The sequence below is a fragment of the Leopardus geoffroyi genome, chromosome D2 (assembly GCF_018350155.1).
Source record: "Leopardus geoffroyi isolate Oge1 chromosome D2, O.geoffroyi_Oge1_pat1.0, whole genome shotgun sequence".
NCBI lineage: Eukaryota > Metazoa > Chordata > Mammalia > Carnivora > Felidae > Leopardus > Leopardus geoffroyi.
In genome coordinates this window covers 52,786,392-52,807,505 of record NC_059334.1, presented here as the reverse complement: position 1 = coordinate 52,807,505, position 21,114 = coordinate 52,786,392, and the positions used below count along the sequence as shown (strand labels likewise).

General features: G+C 36.9%; 1 protein-coding gene across 2 annotated transcripts in view; it reads right to left on the bottom strand.

The window, feature by feature from the left end:
* Positions 1–21,114, bottom strand: part of BTAF1 (B-TFIID TATA-box binding protein associated factor 1) — a 120,324-nt gene that overhangs the window by 20,302 nt on the left and 78,908 nt on the right. For both annotated transcript variants that reach the window (XM_045438197.1, XM_045438198.1), the window contains 8 exons: positions 20,321–20,511; positions 18,889–19,042; positions 18,701–18,810; positions 16,504–16,705; positions 15,359–15,507; positions 7,722–7,874; positions 7,372–7,493; positions 7,097–7,264 (listed from right to left, as the gene is read on the bottom strand). In XM_045438197.1, coding sequence (XP_045294153.1) covers positions 7,097–7,264; positions 7,372–7,493; positions 7,722–7,874; positions 15,359–15,507; positions 16,504–16,705; positions 18,701–18,810; positions 18,889–19,042; positions 20,321–20,511 — 1,249 coding nt within the window. The remainder of the gene's footprint in view (positions 1–7,096; positions 7,265–7,371; positions 7,494–7,721; positions 7,875–15,358; positions 15,508–16,503; positions 16,706–18,700; positions 18,811–18,888; positions 19,043–20,320; positions 20,512–21,114) is intronic.

Here is a 21,114-nt window from a genome sequence, read left to right as displayed (position 1 = left end):
CACTATAGGATCTTTTCTGAACATTCCCATTACTCTCAGGAGGAGGCTATAGCAGGCTTTCCTAACAATCACACACACACACACACACACACACACACACACACACACACACACAAAAACAGTAACCGAGACAAGATGACAAGACTGAGGAATTAACACCAAAAGAAAGAAGAGAAAGAACAGGGAATTAATCAAAAGAGATATAGGTAAAATGCCTGAACCAGAATTTAAAATAATAACATTAAGGATACTAGTTGGGCTTGAGAAAATCATAGAAGATACTAGATAATTCCTTAACGCAGAGATAAAAGAACAAAAAGCTAGTCAGGCTGAAAATAAAAATGCTATAACTGAGGGACACCTGGGTGGCTCAGTCGGTTGAGCGTCCGACTTCGGTTCAGGTCATAATCTCATGGTTCGTGAGTTCGAACCCCATGTTGGGCTCTGTACTCACAGCTCAGAGCCTGGAGCCTACTTTGCATTCTGTGTTTCCCTCCCTGTGACCCTCCCCTGCTCGTGCTCTGTCTCCCTCTCTCTCAAGAATAAACAAACATTATATTTATTTATTTTTTAACATTTATTTATTTTTGAGACAGAGACAGAGCATGAACGGGGGAGAGGCAGAGAGAGAGGGAGACACAGAATTGGAAGCAGGCTCCAGGCTCTGAGCCCTCAGCCCAGAGCCCGACGCGGGGCTCGAACTCACGGACCGTGAGATTGTGACCTGAGCTGAAGTCAGAGGCTTAACCGACTGAGCCACCCAGGCGCCCCTAAACAAACATTTTAAAAAAATAAGGAAGAAAGAAAAAAAAAAAGCTAGAACTAAGATGCAAAACAGACTGGCTGCAATGACAACAAGGACAGATGAAGCAAGGGAATGAATCAGTAATATAAAAGAAAACATTATGGAAAATAATGAAGCTGAAAAGAAGAGGAAAAGAAAAATATTGGATCATGGATGTAGAATTCAGGCAATGCCTTAAGGCAAAATAATATTCCTATCATAGGAGTCCCAGAAGAAGAGAGGGGAAAAGAGAGAAGGTTTATCTGAACAAATTATAACTGAAAACTTCCCTTATCTGGGGAAGGACACAGACATCACAATTCAAGAGGTACAACAATTCAACAAAAGCAGGACCATAATAAAAAATATCATAGTCAAATTCACAAAATACACAGAAAAGGAAAGAATCCTGAAAGCAACAAGGGGAAAAAAGCCATTAACCTACAAGTGAAGACAGATTAGGTTCACAGCAGATCTCTTCTGTCAGGCCAGAAGGAATGTGGCTTGATATACTCAACATGCTAAATAGGAAAAATATGCAGCTAGGAACACTATCCAGCAAGGCTGTCATTCATAAAAGAGAGAGCTTCAAACACAAAAATTAGAGTTCATGACCACTAAACTAGCCCTGCAAGAAGTATCAAACGGGACTCTTTGAGTGGGAGACCGAAAGCAACAAAGATTAGAAAGGAACAGAGAACATCACCAGAAACACCAACTTTATAGGTAACACAATGGCACTAAATTCTTATCTACCAATAATCACTCTGAATGTAAATGGACTAAATGTTCCAATCAAAAGGCACAGGGTATCAAAATGTATATATAAAAAAAAACCCATAATCCATCTATATGCTCTCTGCAAGACACTCATTTTAGACCTAAAGACACGTGCAGACTGAAAGTGAGGGGATGGAGGATCATCTATCATGCTAATGGAAGTCAAAAGAAAGCCAGAGTAGCCACACTTATATCAGACAAATAGATTTTAAAACAAAGATTGTAACAAGAGATAAAGAAAGGCACTATATCAGAATTAAGGAGTCTATGCATCAAGAATATCTAACAATTATGAATATTTATGCTCCCAACTTGGAGGTACCCAATCAATTGTAACAAACATAAACTCACTGATAATACAATTATAGTAGGGAATTTTAACACCCCACTTACAGCAATGGACAGATCATCCAAGCAGAAAATCAACAAGGAAATAATGGCTTTGAATGACTCACTGGACCAGATGGACTTAACAAATATATTCAGAACATTTCATCCTAAAGCAAAATACACATTCTTCTTGAATGAACATGGAACATTCTCCAGAACAGATCACATACTGCATCACAAATCAATCCTCAACAAGTACAAAAAAATCGAGATCACAGCATGCATATTTTCAGACCACAGCATTATGGAACTTGAAATCAACCACAAGAAAAAATTTGCAAAGCCCTCAAATACAGGGAGGTTAACGGACATCCTACTAAAGAATGAATGGGTTATATAAGAAATTAGAGAAAAAATTAAAAAATACATGGAAGCAAATGAAAATGAAAACATGACGGTCCAAAACCTTTGGGATGCAGCAAAGGCAATTCGAACAGGGAAGTATACTATAATACAAGCTCACCTCAAGAAATAAGAAATGTCACAAATATACAACCTAACCTTACACCTAAAGGAGCTAGAAAAGGAATAGCAAATAAAGCCTAAAGCCACCAGAATGAACAACAGAGAAACAAACAAAATCTGGGGTGCCTGGGTGGCTCAATCAGTTGAGCATCCAACTTCAGTCAGGTCATGATCTCACAGTTTGTGGAATTGAGCCCACGTCTGGTTCTGTGCTGACAGCTTGGAGCCTGGAGCCTGCTTCAGATTCTATGTCTCCCTCTCTCTGTCCTTCCCCTGTTCCTGCTCTTTCTTTCAAAAGTAAATAAACATTAAAAAAAAAAAAAAAAAAAAAGACCAAGAGAACAGATCAGTGAAACTAAGAGCTGGTTCTTTGAAAAAATTAATAAAATTGATAACCCCCTAGCCAGACTTATCAGAAAGAAAAAAGAAAGGACTCAAAATCACAAATGAAACAAGAGAGATCACTACCACCACCACAGAAATACAAATAATTATAAGAGAATATTATGAAAAATTACATGCCAACAAACTGGGCAATCTGGAAAATAGACAAATTCCTAGAAATTCACACACACTACCAAAACCAAAACAGGAAGAAACAGAAAATTAGACCAGACCCATAACCAGCAAAGAAACTGAATCAGCCATCAAAAATCTCCCAACAAGAGAGCCCAACAAGAGAGCCTGGGTGGCTTGATCGTTAAGCATCCAACTTTTCATCTCATCTCAGGTTGTGTTCTCATGGCTTATGAGATCACTTGCATCAGCCTCTGAACTGAGTGTGGAACCTGCTTGGGATTCTCTTTCTCCTTCTCTCCCTGTCCCTCCCTAGCTGGCACTGCCTTTCTCTCTCTCTCTCTCAAAAAATAAAGAAGCTTAAAAAAAAAAATCTCCCAACAAACAAGAGTTCTGGGCCAGACAGCTTCCCAGGGGAATTCTAGCAGACATTTAAAGAAGAGTTGGGGCGCCTGGGTGGCTCAGTTGGTTAAATGTCCAACTTCGGCTTTCACGGTTCATGGGTTCAAGCTCACGTCAGCCTCTGTACTGACAGCTCAGAGCCTGGAGCCTGCTTTGGATTCTGTATCTCCCTCTTTCTCTGTGACCCTCCCCTGCTCACACCCTAACTCCCTCTCTCACAAAAATAAACATAAAATAAATTAAAAATAAATAAATAAATAAATAAGAATTAATACCTATTCTTCTCAAACTATTCAAAAGAATAGAAATGGAAGGCAAACTTGCAAACTCATTCTACAAGGCCAGCATTACCTTGATTCCAAAACCAGACAAAGACTCCACTAAGAGAAGAATTACAGGCCAATACTGCTGATGAGCATGGATGCAAAAATTCTCAAGATACTAGCATATCAAATCCAACAGCACATTAAAAGAATTATTTACCATGATCAAGTGAGATTTATTCCTGGGCTGCAGGGCTAGTTCAATATTTGCAAATCAATCAGCGTGATACACAATAATAAAAGAAAGGATAAGAACCATGTGATCCTGTCAAAAGATGCAGAAAAGGCATCTGACAAAATACTGCATCCATTCTTGATAAAGCCCTCAACAAAGCAGGGATAGAGAGAACATGTCTCAACATCATAAAGGCCATACACGAAAGACCCACAGCTAATACGACCCTCAGTGATACGGTCAGGAACAAGTCAGGGATTTCCACTCTCATTACTATTTAACGTAGTACCGGAAGTCTTAGCCTCAGCAATCAGAGACAAAAAGAAAAGGCATCCATCCAAATCAGCAAAGAAAAAGTCAAACTTTCACTATTTGCAGACGACATCATGATACTTTACATATAAAACCCAAAAGACTTCACCAAAAAATTGCTAGAATACATGAATTCAGCAGTCGCATGATGTAAAATCAATACATAGAAATCTGTTGCATTTCTATACACCAATAATGAAGGAGCAGAAAAAGAAACCAAGGAACCAACCCCATTTACAATTGCACCAAAAACTGTAACATACCTAATAATAATAAACCAAATAAAGAGGTAAAAGATCTGTACTCTGAAAACTATAGAACACTTGAAATTGAAGAGGACACAAAGAAATGGAAAAGCATTCCATGCTCATGGATTGGAAGAACAAACATTGTTAAAATGTCTATACTATCCAAAGCAATCTACACATTTAATGCAATCCCTATCAAAATACCAACAGCATTCTTTGCAGAACTATCATCACAAACAATCATAAAATTGGTTATGGAACCACAGAAGACCCCAAACAGCCAAAGCAATCTTAAAAAAGAAAAGCAAAGCTGGAGGCAACACAATTCCGGAATTTGAGGCTACATTACAAAGCTGTAGTCATCAAGACAGTATGGTACTGCATAAACATAAGCATACAGATCAATGGAATAGAACAGGAAACCCAGAAATGGGCCCACAACTATATGGTCAACTAATCTTTAGCTAAAGAGGAAAGAATATCCAACGGAAAAAGTCTCTTCGACAAATGGTGTTGGGAAAACTGGACAGCAACATGCAGAAGAATGAAACTGGACCACTTGCTTATACCACACACAAAAATAAATTCAAAATGAATGCCAGACCTAAATGTGAGTCAGGAAACCACCAAAATCCTACAGGAATAAAACACGCAGCAACCTCTTTGACCTCGCCAGAGCAGCTTCTTACTAGACCCATCACCAAAGGCAAGGGAGACAAAAGCAAACATGAACTACTAGGGCTTCATCAAGATAAGAAGCTTCTGCACAGCAAAAGAAATTATCAACAAAACTAAAAGGCAGCCTACAGAATAGAAGAAGATATTTGCGAATGACATATCTGCTAAAGGGTTAGTATCCAAGATCTGTACATAACTTATCAAACTCAATACCCAAAAAACAATCCAGTTAAGAAATGGGCAGAAGATATGAATATACATTTTTTCAAAGAAGATACGGATGGCTAACAGACATATGAAAACTGCTCAACATCACTCATCATGAGGGAAATACAAAGCAGAACTAGGATGAGACACCACCTCACACCTGTCAGAACAACTAAAACTAACAACACAGGAAACAACAGATGTTGGCAAGGATGCGGAGAAAGGGCAACTCTCTTACACTGCTGGTGAGAATGCAAACTGGTGCAGCCACTCTGGAAAAGAGTACACACACAGGTTGTTCAAAAAGCTAAAAATAGAACTTCCCTATGACCTGGCAATTGCACTATTAGGTATTTACCCAAAGAATACAAAAATACATATTCGAAAGGGTACATGGACCCCAGTGTTTACAGCAGCATTATCAACAACAGCCAAATGATGGGGAGAGCCCAAGTATCCATCAATTGATGAATGGATAAAGAAGATGTGGTGTATACATACAATGGAATATTACTGAGCCATCAAAAAGAATGAAATCTTGCCGTTTTCAATGACATGGATGTAGCTAGAATGTATTATGCTAAGCAAAATAAGTCATAGAAAAATACATGATTTCATTCACATGTGGAATTTAAGAAACAAACAGATGAACACATGGGAAGGGGGAACAAAAAAAAAGAGAGGGAAGCAAACCATAAGAGACTCTTAAAGATTGAAAACAGAGCTGCTGGAGGGATGTGGGTGGGGGATGTGCTAAATGGGTGATGGATATTAAGGAAGGCACTTGTTATGACAGCACTGGGTGTTATATGTAACTGATAAATCACTAAATTCTGCTCCTGAAGCCAATATTACACTGTTAACTAACTAGAATGTAAATAAAAATTTGCACACACACAAAAAGGTAAACTGAGATCAATGGAAATTCTGCTCTTCAAAATTTGTATTAGGGGGGCGCCTGGGTGGCTCAGTCAGTTAAGCGTCCAACTTTGGCTCAGGTCAGATCTCATGGTTCATGAGTTTGAGACCCACGTCAGGCTCTGTGCTGACAGCTCATGGCTGGAGCCTGCTTCAGATTCTGTGTCTCCCTCTCTCTCTCTGCCCCTCCTCCAATTGTGCTCTCTCTCTAAAAAATAAACATTTTTTTAAAAATTGTATTTAGGGGGCGCCTGGGTGGCGCAGTCGGTTAAGCGCCCGACTTCAGCCAGGTCACGATCTCGCGGTCCGTGAGTTCGAGCCCCGCGTCAGGCTCTGGGCTGATGGCTCAGAGCCTGGAGCCTGCTTCCGATTCTGTGTCTCCCTCTCTCTCTGCCCCTCCCCCGTTCATGCTCTGTCTCTCTCTGTCCCAAAAATAAATAAACGTTGAAAAAAAAAATTAAAAAAAAAAAAATTGTATTTAGGAACATAAGGGATGTACCAGTTTAAGAGAGAAAGGGTAAAGCTAATTGAACTCTAACACTGCTATGGTCTCAGGACAGTCAGAGCAGCCCTTATGGAGCAAAAGCATTTTGGGGATGAGGGAGCTCTTAGAGAAAGAGATGCTGTGATTACAAGGCTCCCAAGAAGGGCATAGAGAATGGCTTTGGTTCCTAGGTCCAATACTTAGAAAATCCAATTGACTGTTAACAATGGCTAAAGTCTCTAAACTCTGAAGTATCTCACTGATTTTATCTTTATAACATACACTCATCTTTCTTAAATAAGTTGAGGTTCTGACAACCAAAAAGACTAACTAGAAGTCATTTTTAATAAATTGTATTCTTCTAAAGTGATTCTCAAAACAGAAGATTAAATATTTTTGTTGTAGAGTTCTTACCTTATTCTTTCAGTAGGAGGTCCAGTATAGTGTAATGGATTGAGATATTCTTTGGAGCAAAATTTACCTACTTCATCCACCCAGTGACCTGTTAATGTTGGCGGACAAACCACCAAGGAAGGAAGTGGCATACATTCTGCCAATTTTGATCTTGCATATTCTTGGGCCCTTTACAACAATAAAACACAATAAATTAACCAGTGTTTGTTTGTTTGGTTTTTACATTTCTCAGCATCTAAAACCCCTTTTCCAAAAAAAATAACATTTTAAATTACCGGTGACAGTGATCTCCCGCTAGAATGCAGATGGACTGTAAAGTTTTTCCTAAACCCATGTCATCACACAGAATTCCATGAAGTTTATACTTATTAAGAAATGCTAACCAGTTCACACCATCCTGAAAGGTTAGGAGAAAGAGGAAAATTATAAATGTGAACAGATCATAAAAATTTTTTTCTTATAAAACACATTTGCACAGACCAAAAATCAGTGTTTTTATAGGCAAAGGAGTAATAAACGGGTAAAAGACACTAAACACAAGAGTTTACTAAATAAAATTTTAAAAACTCTTCAGGGTACATTGAAAGGAATAGTCACTATTCATTATATAAGTATAAAACTTTACCTGCTGATATTTTCTGAGTTCAGCATTAATTGGTACTGGTATTTTGTAATTTTCTAATTTTTTCCCATCTAATAACTGCTCCAAAAAGTGTCGTTCCTTGGCTTTCAATTGGATTAGTTCTTCTGACATATTTGGAGGGTCTGGAATGCCTGCCTGAAGTGATTTTTTAAAGTGTATTAAAACTATTTACCACAGTTAATTTGTTCATACTCAGATTATGAAATAACTGCAAGTCTTATCAAAATGTAAATACAGAGAAAAATAATTCAGAAATAGTAATAGTTAAAATAATAGTAATAAGTAATAATAAATAATTTTAAAGACTGGACAACAAATAGAGTTTAAATTTGACAGGTATTAAAAGTGTTATCAGACTACTAAATAAGCACATGAGGTATTTTAAAGAATACACCTACAACTTATGTTCCCCACACCAGGCATTACTTGATAAAGAGGCAAACAAGATTGTATAACTTATTTTAAATAAAAGGCTGTTACAGGAGCTTCTCAATTTCAATGTTATGATGCCTTAGGGTATCAGTTCTCAAAATGTAGTCTGCAGACCCGTCAGGATACCCAAGATTTTTTCAAAGGATCACTGAGGTCAAAACCATTTCATAATAAAGGAAAGACATTGTTTGCTTTTTTCACTTGGCTGACATTTGCACTGAGGCTCCAAAAGTAATGGTGGGCAAAACTGCTTATGCCTCAAAAAGAATCAAGGCAACATCACTAAATGTACCAGTAGTCACTGTGTTACAGCCATGTATCAGCATTTTTTTAAAAGCCAATTTCAGTTAAGAATGTCCTTATTAAAGCAGTAGGGGCACCTGGGTAGTGCGTCAGGTGAATGTCCAACTTTGGCTCAAGGTCATGATCTCATAGTTTGTGAGTTCAAGCCCCCATCAGCCTCACGGCTGTCAGTGCAGAGACCACTTCGGATCCTCTGTCCTCCTCATTCTGCCCCTCCCGCTTGAGTTTTTCCTCTCTCCCAAAATTAAACATTAAAAAAACAATGTCCTTAAAGTAGTAAAAATAACTTTATTAGACCTTAACCCTTGAATGCACATCTTTTTAACATTCTGTGCAAAAAACAAATGTGAACTACACATAAAGCACTTTTGTTGCATATCAAAATATAATTATGTTGAGAACAAAGCACTTATGAGATTGTTTACATTGTGACCTGAGTGAGCCATTTTTCACAGAACAACATTTTACTTGAATGGACTGACAAACTGTTATTCTGACTTGGCTGTCTGGCCGACATTTTCTTAAATATAAATTTGTCACTTCAAAGAAAACAACTGACATAAAATTGTTGCCAATGATAAAATTCAATCTTCCAAGAGAAATAGCACTGTGAGCTTGAGCTTAAGTATAAGCTTTCCAATACTTAAGAAGAATTTTCTGTTAGTGATCTAACGAATCTGATTTTTTTGCTAATTTATGACAAAATATTATCAACCTTTAAAAGATTTACATAACTCATTGAATCAGTATTTTCCAAGTGACCAATGCTGATGTTAAAAAACATGTATGGGTGTAAGTTCTATTCATAAGTGTAAGATAAACCAATAAATCTGAATGTAGAGAGATTTTATATTCAGTGATAGGATTTTTAGATTCCACACTGCACATAAATGTAATAACCTTTCTCTTTTTGAGTTTTGGTATGTTATCAGATAAAAGAATGTCCACAATTATTTAAAAAGCTGTCAAAAGGGGCGCCTGGGTGGCGCAGTCGGTTAAGCGTCCGACTTCAGCCAGGTCACGATCTCGCGGTCCGTGAGTTCGAGCCCTGCGTCGGGCTCTGGGCTGAGGGCTCAGAGCCTGGAGCCTGTTTCCGATTCTGTGTCTCCCTCTCTCTCTCTGCCCCTCCCCCGTTCATGCTCTGTCTCTCTCTGTCCCAAAAATAAATAAACGTTGAAAAAATAAATAAATAAAAAATAAAAAAATTAAAAGCTGTCAAAATACTGCTCACTTTTCCAACTACCTATCTCTATGAGGCTTGACTTTCTTCATATACCTCAGCCCAAGAAACATATTGCAAGAGCCTGAATGCCTAAGTAAATATAACAATCCAGCTATCTACTATTAGACCAGGCATAAAAGAGATGTGCAAACATGCCAAACAATGTCACTTTTCTCACTAGCTTGTTTTTTAGAAAAAAAGTTATTTTTCATTTAAAGATGTTATTTATGGCAACATCTAATGGGTTTATTAAATGAAATAATAAATCTTTTTTACATTTCTTAGTTTTAATTTCTATTACAGAAAATATGATAGAAGCTCTAGGGTTTTCAAGTTTTAAGAATATAATGAGGAGCACCTGGGTAGCTCAGTCAGTTAAGCATCTGACTTCAGCTCAGGTCATGATCTTGCGGTTTGTGAATTCAAGCCCCACATCAGGCTCTGTGCTGACAGCTGAGCGCCTGGAGCCTGCTTTGGATTTTGTGTCTCCCTCTGTCTCTGTTCCTCCCCCACTAGCACTCACTCTCTCTCTCCCCCCTCTCAAAAATAAATAAAGATTATAAAAATATATTTTAAAAATTTCATATTAAAAAATTAAAAAAGCTAAAAATATATAAAGAATAAAAAAATAAAAAATATATATTAAAAAAAAAAAGAATGTAATGAGACACTCAGACCAAAAAGCTTGAGAACTACTGCCATATGGCATATCTTAAGTTAGGAAATGTAAAATTCTGGAAACAGAGTATCAATTAAGGTCAATTAAAATATAGGGGTGCCTAGGTGGCTCAACTGAGCAGCTGACTTTGGCTTAGGTCACGATCTCATAATTCATGAGTTCAATCCCTATGTTGGGCTTGCTGCTATCAGTGTGGAGCTTGCTTTGGATCCTCTGTCCCTTTCTCTCTCTGCCCCTCCCCCGCTCATGCTCTCTTTGTCTCAAAAATAAACATTTAAAAAAAGGTCATTTAAAATATATATTCCACATCACATGAGAAATATATCGGAGGAATAAGGTATGCACACTGAGTCTTAAAAATGACTACCTGTTATATTTTCAGAAAGTTTAGGAATTAACAACTGTATCTAATAAAATAGAATCTAACACTTTAGAACATCTAATAGTATAATGATGGTCATCAAAATGAGGCCTCTCATTTTGTAAGCACAAATGCTTTACAAAATTGTCAAACATCTATCTTCATGGAATTTTTAATGACAACCAGCCATAAGGCCATATAAGTAGATACATTTCCTAACAATGAAACTCTAAGCTGGGAAGTCATAAATATTATTCAGTGCCAGGAACTCTTCCTATGTATATATTCCTCATTCCAATTCCTATTAAATCACCAACAGTTACTAACAGTGCAAGGAATTAGAGCTTCTGTCAAAATTACTTGAATCCTTCTCAGTATATATTTCAGAAAAGTACATGTTCTTCCTGTGAAGATGTAATAGAGGAAATCAAGACAGTGCAGAACAGGAATATACTTGCATGATATTCTTGTTTCTATTGCTACATCTTCAAACTCAGTAATCTTTTCTTTTGTAGCATCCATTCTCCCATTAATCCCAACCAGTGTGTTTTTATTTGTAATTGTATTTTTCATCTCAAGAAGTTCAATTTGGTTTGTTCTTCCTTCTTCCACTTTACTCACTATATTTATGCTTTCCTCTACCTTCTTGAACATATAGAATGTATTTTAATATCCTTATCTACTAATTCTATTATCTGGGCCATTTCAGGGTCTGTTTCTACTGACTGACTTTTCTGCTGGTTATTGGATATATTTTCATACCTGGCCATTTTTTGGTGGGTGTTAAACATCATTTATGTTGTTGGGTGCTGGATTTCTTGGTGTTTTGGGTTTTTTTTTTTTTAATATTTTTATTTATTTTTGAGAGAGCATGCACACACAAGTGGGGGAGGGACAGAGGATTCAAAACAGACTCTGTGCATGATGCAGGGTTCGAACTCACAAACCGTGAGATCATGACCTGAGCTGAAGTCCAAAACTCAATCAACTGAGCCACCCAGGTACCCCTTCTTTGGTTTTAATATTTTAGAGTTATTTTCTGGGATGTGGTTTAAAGTTACTTGAAATCAATTTGATCCTCCTTTTAGGGCTTATTTTTAAGCTTTGTGAAGGTAGATCCAAATCAGCCTTCTGTCAAGGGCTAGTTTGATCTCACTACTTGGGCAATATACTTCTAAGAATTGTGCTTAATGCTCTAAATGGGAGGAAGTCTTCTGATTCAGTTTTGTGGAAACACAAATTATTCCTGACCATGTGTGAGCTCTGGGAATTGTTCCACCTACTCCTTTCAATCATTTTTTCTCCCAGTCTCAAACATACATTCTCACACATATGCCCAGATGAATACTCAGCCCTGGTGTGGACATCTGGAGCTTCTTCTCTGCAACTACTTCTTGGGTCCTTGCAAATTCTAGCAATCTTGTCCTACCTACACTCTGAACTCTTGACTATTCAAATTGGTGAAACTGTGAGGTTCTGTTTAGGTTTCACTTCCCTGTCCGATGGCCTGGAAACTTACTTTAGGCAGTAAGCTAGGGCACTTCATTTGTTTCTTTTCTCTCATGATTTCTATCCTGTGTTGCCTGCTCTTCAGTATCGAAAACCACTGTTTGATTCATTTTGTCTAGTTTTCTACTTATGGTGGGAGGATATATCTGGTCCTGTTTTATTTTTTAAAGGCTTTACTTTTAAGTAATCTCTACATTCAAGATGGGGCTTGAATTTACAACCCTGAGATCAAGAGTCATATGCTGTACCAACTGAGCCAGCCAGGCACCCCTGATACCTGTTTTTCTATCATCGTGAGAGTATAATACAGATCACATCAAAGAGAGTTTGACTAATCTTTTCTCAACCTCTAATGGTCAGAGTCTCTTTTCTTTGCCAATCTGATTATCTAATATTATTAGTATCCCCTTAAAAACAATTGAATATCTCCTCACAGTGGACTGGGCTGTGTTTTGGGTCACTTCCATTCTAATCCATAAACAGCTATTAAACTGATTTCCTAACAGCTATTAAATTGCTTTCAGCTGTTAGATTAATGTTCCTAAAACATTTGTTCATCATCTACTCCTTTGCTCAAAGAACACATGGTGGTTTCCTATCACTCACTGATTCCAAAGTGGAAAAGGGCCAAAGGGACTAACAATTTAGTTTACAAATAAGATGATGCAAGGTCCAAGAATTAAAAAATATGAGTAAGACCTAGGAAGCAAAAATGGAAACTATTCTGGAAATGACTTGTGTCTTTCAATATAGTAGTGTAGTATTTCATTTTTTTGGTCATGGTACTTATTTTAATACTTTTTATTGTGGGATAAACTATTCATATAGACAAATATATAAATAAATGTACAGTTTTATAAATAAACAACTTTATAACCATTACCAGATCAATAAAAATAGCCCTGCCATAATCCTAGAAGACCCCATATGTTCCCTCCCAGTGATAACCAACTCTCCTTTCCCCAAGAGATAATCACTTTACTGACTTTCATGGCAACCTCTTTCTTTTCTTCATACCTTTACCACCTAAGTATGCATCCCATGTACTTTTACTTATTTTTGAACTTCATAAAAATGGAATCTTATGTTAAAGATTAGTACTGTTGTGCCTTTACTTTGTTCATTCTTTTGCAGTATCATCGTCACCATCACCATCCAGTTAACATATCTACTCCACTGATGATGAACATTTGAGTGGTCTTAGACTACTATAAATAATACTATGATAAATATTCTTAAAGCTATGTCTTGGTACATGTGTATGAATTTCTCTAGGCTATATATCTGGGATGAATTTGCTGGTTATTGGATGGGAATCTTCAACTTTAGCAGATATAGCCAAACTTTTTTCACAGAGGTTACCCAACTTATGCTCATACTTCGCTGGTAGGAACACAAAATGGTACAGTTACTCTGGAAAAACAGTCTGGCAATTTCTTAAGAATTTCAATATCATATGACCCTAGTAATCCCATTTTTAGATATCTGCTCAAAAAAACTAAAACATATAGGTGCACCTGGGTGGCTCGGTCAGTTAAGCATCTGAATCTTGATTTTGGCTCAGGTCATGATCTCATGGTTAGTGAGACGGAGCCCAGGGCCTGCTTCGGATTCTCTCTCTCCCTCTCTCTCTACCCCTCCTCCACTTACATGTGCGCATGCTCTCTCTCACTCTGTCAAAATAAATAAATAAACATTTAAAATGGGCGCCTGGGTGTCTGAGCTGGTTAAGCACCCAACTCTTGACCTCAGCTCAGGTCATGATCTCATATGAGATCAAGCCCCGCGTCAAGCTTTGCACTGACAGTACAGAGCCTGCTTGGAATTCTCTTTCTCCCTGTCCCGCCCCCAACTTAAGTACTTTGTCTCTCTCTCTCAAAATAAATAACAAAACATTTAAAATAATTTATAAAAATAAACAAAAGTATATACCCACACAACGACTTGCAAGTGCATGTTCAGTTAACTTTACTTGTAATAGTCAAAAGATGGAGGCGCCTGGGTGGCTCAGTCGGTTAAGTGTCCGACTTTGGCTCAGATCATGATCTCGTGGTTCGTGGGTTTGAGCCCTGCATGGGACTCTGTGCTAACGGCTCAGAGCCTGGAACTTGCTTCGGATTCTGTGTCTCCCTCTCTCTCTGCCCCTCCCTGTTCTCTCTCTCTCTCTCTCTCAAAATAAACATTAAAAAATTAAAAAAAAAAAAAGTCAGAAGATGGTTAATAATCCAAAAGTCCATCAACTGCCATCAACTGGTGAACAGATAAACAAAGCATGGTATATCCATACAACAGAATACTATTTGACCATAAAACAGAAGTAGTGATACATATTACAACATGGATGAACTATGTATCTACTTATTCCCTCAATTATAAAAATCCCATCAAAATGTTTTTTTTTTTTTTTTTAAAGTTTATTTATCTTTGGGACAGAGAGAGACAGAGCATGAACGGGGGAGGTGCAGAGAGAGAGGGAGACACAGAATCGGAAACAGGCTCCAGGCTCTGAGCCATCAGCCCAGAGCCCGACGCGGGGCTCGAACTCACGGACCGCGAGATCGTGACCTGGCTGAAGTCGGACGCTTAACCAACTGCGCCACCCAGGCGCCCCCCATCAAAATGTTTTAAGCAGCTTGGCAACAAGGTCTTGCCCCTTCCCTTCTTTCAAGTCACTTCTTTTTCCTGCCTTGGCTATATATATTATTTCCAGCCTAGGAGTATACTCCAAAATTCTCCAACCGACCTTCTAATCTGCTTTCTCCACACCCCCACAGAGACTTCACTTGCTTTTTAAGCTTTCAGTTATCATCTCTCAATTTACCTTTCATGTAAACTTCAGCACAGAATCTTTACCTAGCTGTTACCAGGGATACTTAGGAACAATTCTATTTCTAGAATTGCATCAATGAGTAAACATTCTTTTAGAAACCACAGTTTTACTTAAAACCCTGTGTTAAAAAAATACCCATTAAGGTAAAAAATTTTTAATGCTTGTAATGTGAACATACTCCAGAGGTCTGTTTTTAACCTGACATTGTTTTAAGAGAGTTACAATTATTACAAATGAAAATATAGAAAACACGAAGTCCATAAACTGAGTATCTTCAACTTACCTCAAGTGGCATGAGTCTAATTAGTGTTGCAAAGCACTGTGTAGCCATGAATCTTACACTGTCTGTCTGATCACTCATTCTTCCCAACACAGGCACAACTAAAAGGACAATATACGGAACAATACCAACATCCAGCTGTTCCATTACACCTGAATAAGTTATTAAGGAAATTTTCAAGCTGTTCTGAGGTAATTATTTTCAAGTTGATACACCAAGATTGTAACTTGTAACATGCTTCCTCACTTTCTCATCTATATCATGAGGGAATAGACTCCCTCAAGATCCTTGATTCAATTATAACAGCATTTGTACACTGTTGCTCTTTTGTAAACATCATTTAACTTTCTCTTAGGACTATAAAATTGTTTATCATCTGAGAAATGCTAGAGGTTTCAATCAGGTTTTTCTCATAGAAAAATTCTTTCAAGTTTCTAAAATTCCAACACCAAAATAAAGTGAGTTACACTGCCAGCAAGGGAGCACAATTCAATGTCACTCAAAGATTAATTCCAAATTTCCCACCAGGATCTTGACAATCATAACTGGACATAGCAGGGCCCAGTAAGTTCAGTCCTCCTGCAATCTTCAGCATTTCTGAACCAGAGTTTCTATTGATTTGATCTCCATCCATCTTTCTTGCTCTTAGAAATATCTTTCAGATACTTCGAGTTAAAGAACATCAATGGATGCTGTACCAATAGCAAAAAGCTTGCTTATATATTTCTAGTTATTTAGTAGTCATTTTCCACCCACATAATGAACTTTGAAAACATATTTATAATATACAGACTACATACACAGTACCTAATTAGTATTAATAAGACACTAATTATAAACCAATAGATCGGTTACTAGAAATATGTTTCATAAGTATATACAATTATTTTTGCCTATTAAAAAGATCTCTTAAAATAGTAACTCTTCAAACATTCTGTGTGAAAATTTTCATAATAAAATGTAAATGTATTTGTAATGTATTTATAATATAATATAAAGATACTTTCATATGAAATGTAACAAAGCAGTTTTCTTTTGGGAACAACACAGGTTATTTATGAACATACTTTAATAAGTCAATTTTATTTCAGTCATCCTTAAATAAAATGAATATAATTTCTAACATTTGTCAAATTAAAAAAGGATACATGCAAGTGCTTCAATTGCACCCTCTTGTTTGATATTGTCATCAATTGCCCCCAGCCATGGAAGAACCTTCTCCAAAAAAATATTCATGGTTTCCATGGTAGCTATTTTGCTCATAACGCCTACACAACGAGCAGCCATGTGCCTCACTGCAGTGCTGGGGTATTGAAGGCACATATAAAGATGAGGCAAATGCTGTACCAACTAAAAACAAAAAGTTTAAGACAATCAGAATATTCATTAGGGGGTGTTTAAAATATACCTATAATAGCCCATACTCAGAGGTTCTCAATATTCTAAATGGCTCTAAATCCAAGAGTATCTCCAATTACCTCAAACATTATTGTCAAAACATCTTCCATAAAAAATTAATCTAAATCTAAATTAATATATTAAAACTCTTCTTAAAAGACAGGTGCAGGGGGCGTCTGGGTGGCTCAGTCAGTTGAGCGTCTGACTCCACCTCAGGTCATGATCTCACGGTTCATGAGTTCGAACCCCACATGGGGCTCTCTGCTGTCGGCATGGAGCCTGCTTCAGATCCTATCTCCCTCTCTCCCTCTGTCCCTCTCCCACTCACACTCTCTCTCTTTCTCAAAAATAAACATTAAAAAAAAAAAAGATTCTCTTTCTCTCTCCCTCTGCCTCTCTCCCCCGCTCGCACTTGCTCTCCCTCTCTCTAAAAAAAGAAAAGGTGCAGAACTTCACTCTTCATTTTCTTCCCTTAAGGCAGGAGGGTTCACATCAAAAGGCACTAAGATTCTCCCCTTGGGAGGGGAAATGATACCACACATCACCAGTCCCCTCCCAATTTGGTAGCTCTGGCTTAGGTTTAAGTACTTACTTTTTTGTTTGTTTGTTTTAAGTAAGCTTCATGCCCAATATTGGGCTTGAACTCATGACCCTGAGATCAAGAGTCACATGCTCTACCAACTGAGCTAGCCTGGCACCCCTAAATACGTACTTCCTATTCACTGGGTTGAGTGATCCTGAACTCGTTCTAGGCACCATCCTTTGGTAAGTACTTTCCACTTTAACTTCCTGGCTTACCACAGGCATTATGATCACAGTAGCATGACATATCTCATTAATGAAAGCTTACTGCATGGAACACCAGGATTTATGTTGATTAAGAGCCAGGTACAGGCTCAACAGACTAGCCTTACAGCTCTGATGACTGTTAAGCTGATCATAGAAGGGTGAGAGCATACAGATTCTGCCCTTCTCTACTAATGATAAATCAACAAAATTTAACATGAAAAAGACAGAAGTTCATTACTATACAAATAGAAAAGATTCGTTCTCTCTCTCTCCTAGATTCTCCCTTTTCTGTTAACATGAATAAAGAACAGGAGCTAGCGCACTTAACAATGCTGTATACTGCAGAGCTTCCCACTGCAGTTACGTGGAAAGAATACGGTTTTCTTCTATGGAAAAAAGATATTTAATTCTCTATTCTATTTTTCTCCTGCCACAATTTTTTTTTGTAAGAAATATTCATTTTAATATACAATAGTCTACAAACCAGTGTTCTTTCTTTGTCACTGACTAGCTTTATCTCAGGCAGGTAACTTCCTTCTACCCTTATACTTAGAAAGAATTTTTATCACCTGTTAATTAGAGTTATATTATTAACATGGCATAAATTAATAGGGCCATGACTTCCTTTCTGTTTACACCTGGCTTCTGTGTCATCAGAGCCCTATTCCCACTGCTCTGTATTCAAAGCTCCCAAAGTGGGTTTTCTTTAACGTCTGTGCACCCAGATCTGAATCGAAGCCCTTAAGAAATGTGCTGTCCTCTTATGTGGATCCTGAGAAACTTAACAGAAACCCATGGGGGAGGAGAAGGAAAAAAAAGAGGTTAGAGTGGGAGAGAGAGCCAAAGCGTAAGAGACTCTTAAAAACTGAGAACTGAGGGTTGAGGGGGGGTGGGAGGGAGGGAAGGGTGGGTGATGGGCATTGAAGAGGGAATCTTTTGGGATGAGCACTGGGTGTTGTATGGAAACTAATTTGACAATAAATTTCATATAAAAAAAAAAGAAATGTGCTGTCAATAAAGAAGGAATCAAGTTATAACACATAAAAGAAAATGCAATCACTAGGGATGACATCAAAGTTACATTTTTTAAGCCTTAAGACTTTTTAATAAAACCATCTGTTTTATTAGAAAAAAACTACACTTGCAGTAGTTAGTTACCAAGGGATGAAGCTCAGAATCCATTGATGCTGCTGCGGTTTCAAAAACTTGCAGAGAATTCACCAATTCTTGGGCAGGACCATCTCCCTTTTCCAAGAGGGACTTTCCATCTATTAAAATATATTGATTTAAGTGTGTATCACCTTGCAAATAATTTTACAAAGTCCAACTCAGAAAAACGTACACACCAAAATTATTTATGTTGATTGTATTCCTCAATGGTCCAACCATAGCATCCCAGAGATGTGGCAACTTCACTGCCATTTGACCACCAAAATGCTTCACTATAGTTGTCAAGGCAAATTCAGCTCCTCTCCGCTGAACCAGGTAAGGCTTCTGGGCCTAATATGAAATGTTAGTTGAAAAGAGAATTTTGGAAAAAACTATAATGCATTTGAAATTCTATTAAGAGAATTTAACCAATTAAGCAACTAAACATATTTATCATTATAAACATATTTATCACTATAAACACCTTTCAACAATTAAATTTACATGAACATAAAACCCCAAACTAGAGTTTTATATCCAAAGTAAAATAATTCTTTGGAGCTGGAAATAAAGAATATGTGCTGTTTCTAGAGATAGTCCTAAGTGACATGTTCTTTAGTTCTTCTCCCTTCCCAAAGAAACTTAGCAGTTAGAAGATAAGGAGAGAAGATGATCTGTCCTTATATTTATATTCACTTAAGGGATCCTATAAGAGCATCTGTTTTATCTAATCACAAGATTAGTTGCCTCTTACTCAGCAATAATTTCAATATAATACAAAAAAAAAAAAAAAAAAAAACCCTGCCTCCCCAAAAGAGGCATATATTTTTACAATTATTTTTAACTAAAGGAAGAACTATGCAAGCCATAGAGATATAAATATCAAAGTCACAGTAAATTTTTTATTAAAATTATGTAATGAATAGAATAGGTGAAAAATCACTGATAGAAGATTTTAAAACAAATACAGGTAATAAGATTTTAATTTAAAAAGGAAACTTAAAATAGGTCTATATGTTACAGAAATATATTAAACACATGTCTTTTAGCTTTGATAATTTATTGCTGAACTCAGGTAAGTTTCTAGGTCATGCAACCTAAAGAGCTACCTAGAACATTCATTTCACTGTTAATAATGGAACTGCAAAAATTTCAAAAACCAAACACTTTTTAAGTTATCTTTAAAGAAGATAATACTGTAGAACAAGTAGACCAAACAGAAAAGAAAGCCAAATAGATATTCACATATATGAAGCATGAGCTACAACAAAGGTGCCATTATAAATCAGGGAGGGAAGGATTCAATAATGTGATAACTGGCTGTTCATGTGGAAAAATAAATTTAGATCCCTACCTCACATCACACACTGTAAATTCCAGGCTGACTAAAAGTCAAGCAGGCAATAATTATTTGACACTTATAAATTAAGTATCAACAGAAATTTGTAAAGAAGCTTGCCGTTTTTCTGGATCATGTTGTGAAACTACTATGAAAGATTATTAATTCCAGTTCTTTCACTTTAAAAAATATAAAAATACAATACTGGAGGCTCATATGACAATTTAGCTCTCAATCTGTAAGATATCTGTTTAAAAATCAGAGTAGTCAAAAACAAAACACCTATTTACCTCATCAAGTTCAACAAGGATGTTTCCACTACTTCCTGCAGGAAGATCAGCTATTTGAGCTTTTACTGCTTTGGGGGTAGGACCTCGCCTACTTGTGATAGCAAAAGCAGCTTTCTGATGCCTGTAGAGTGTAATTATACCTCGGTGCTTGGTGACCGTATGGTGCATCCCATCTTTTTCAGAGTTGGATCCTAAAAGGAAAAAAGTTAAATAACTTTTTAAGGATAATATAGGTGACCAAATGCTTCCTGCTCCAAAAGAGATACAACATATTTTTAAAACTATGTCTTTTAAGCCTCAATTTCTAAAAGCCAATGACATTTTCTTTAGACAATGAAATGGTAGAACAGTCAATAATTTGTAACATTAATTGTTTTGATATTTGCATAAGACTATACTTAATACAAAGTTGTAGAATCATGTTAACAAGAAATAGAACACACAAGAATGATTTGGGGCCTTCAGTTAAAGTATATTAATTTTTAAAAAATCAACGACTGCTTCTAGGCATAAAAAGAAAATTAAAAACATTGCAAGAAATGTCTGTTCTCTCCAAAAGAAATGTCCATAGTCACCATAAATTCAGAGACATCGACCACTGCAAAATATTACTGGCTCAAATAGCATAAGGGGTGACAGGAGTGGGGCTGGGGAAAGACTGTCACCCTATTATAGTTTTAAGATGTTAATATTCAAAATGCAACTTTCCTCTTCCAGTTTGTTCACATATTTTTCAATACATATACCATACTAAAGTTGTAAATTTATTACATTTTGAATAACTTGCTTTTCCA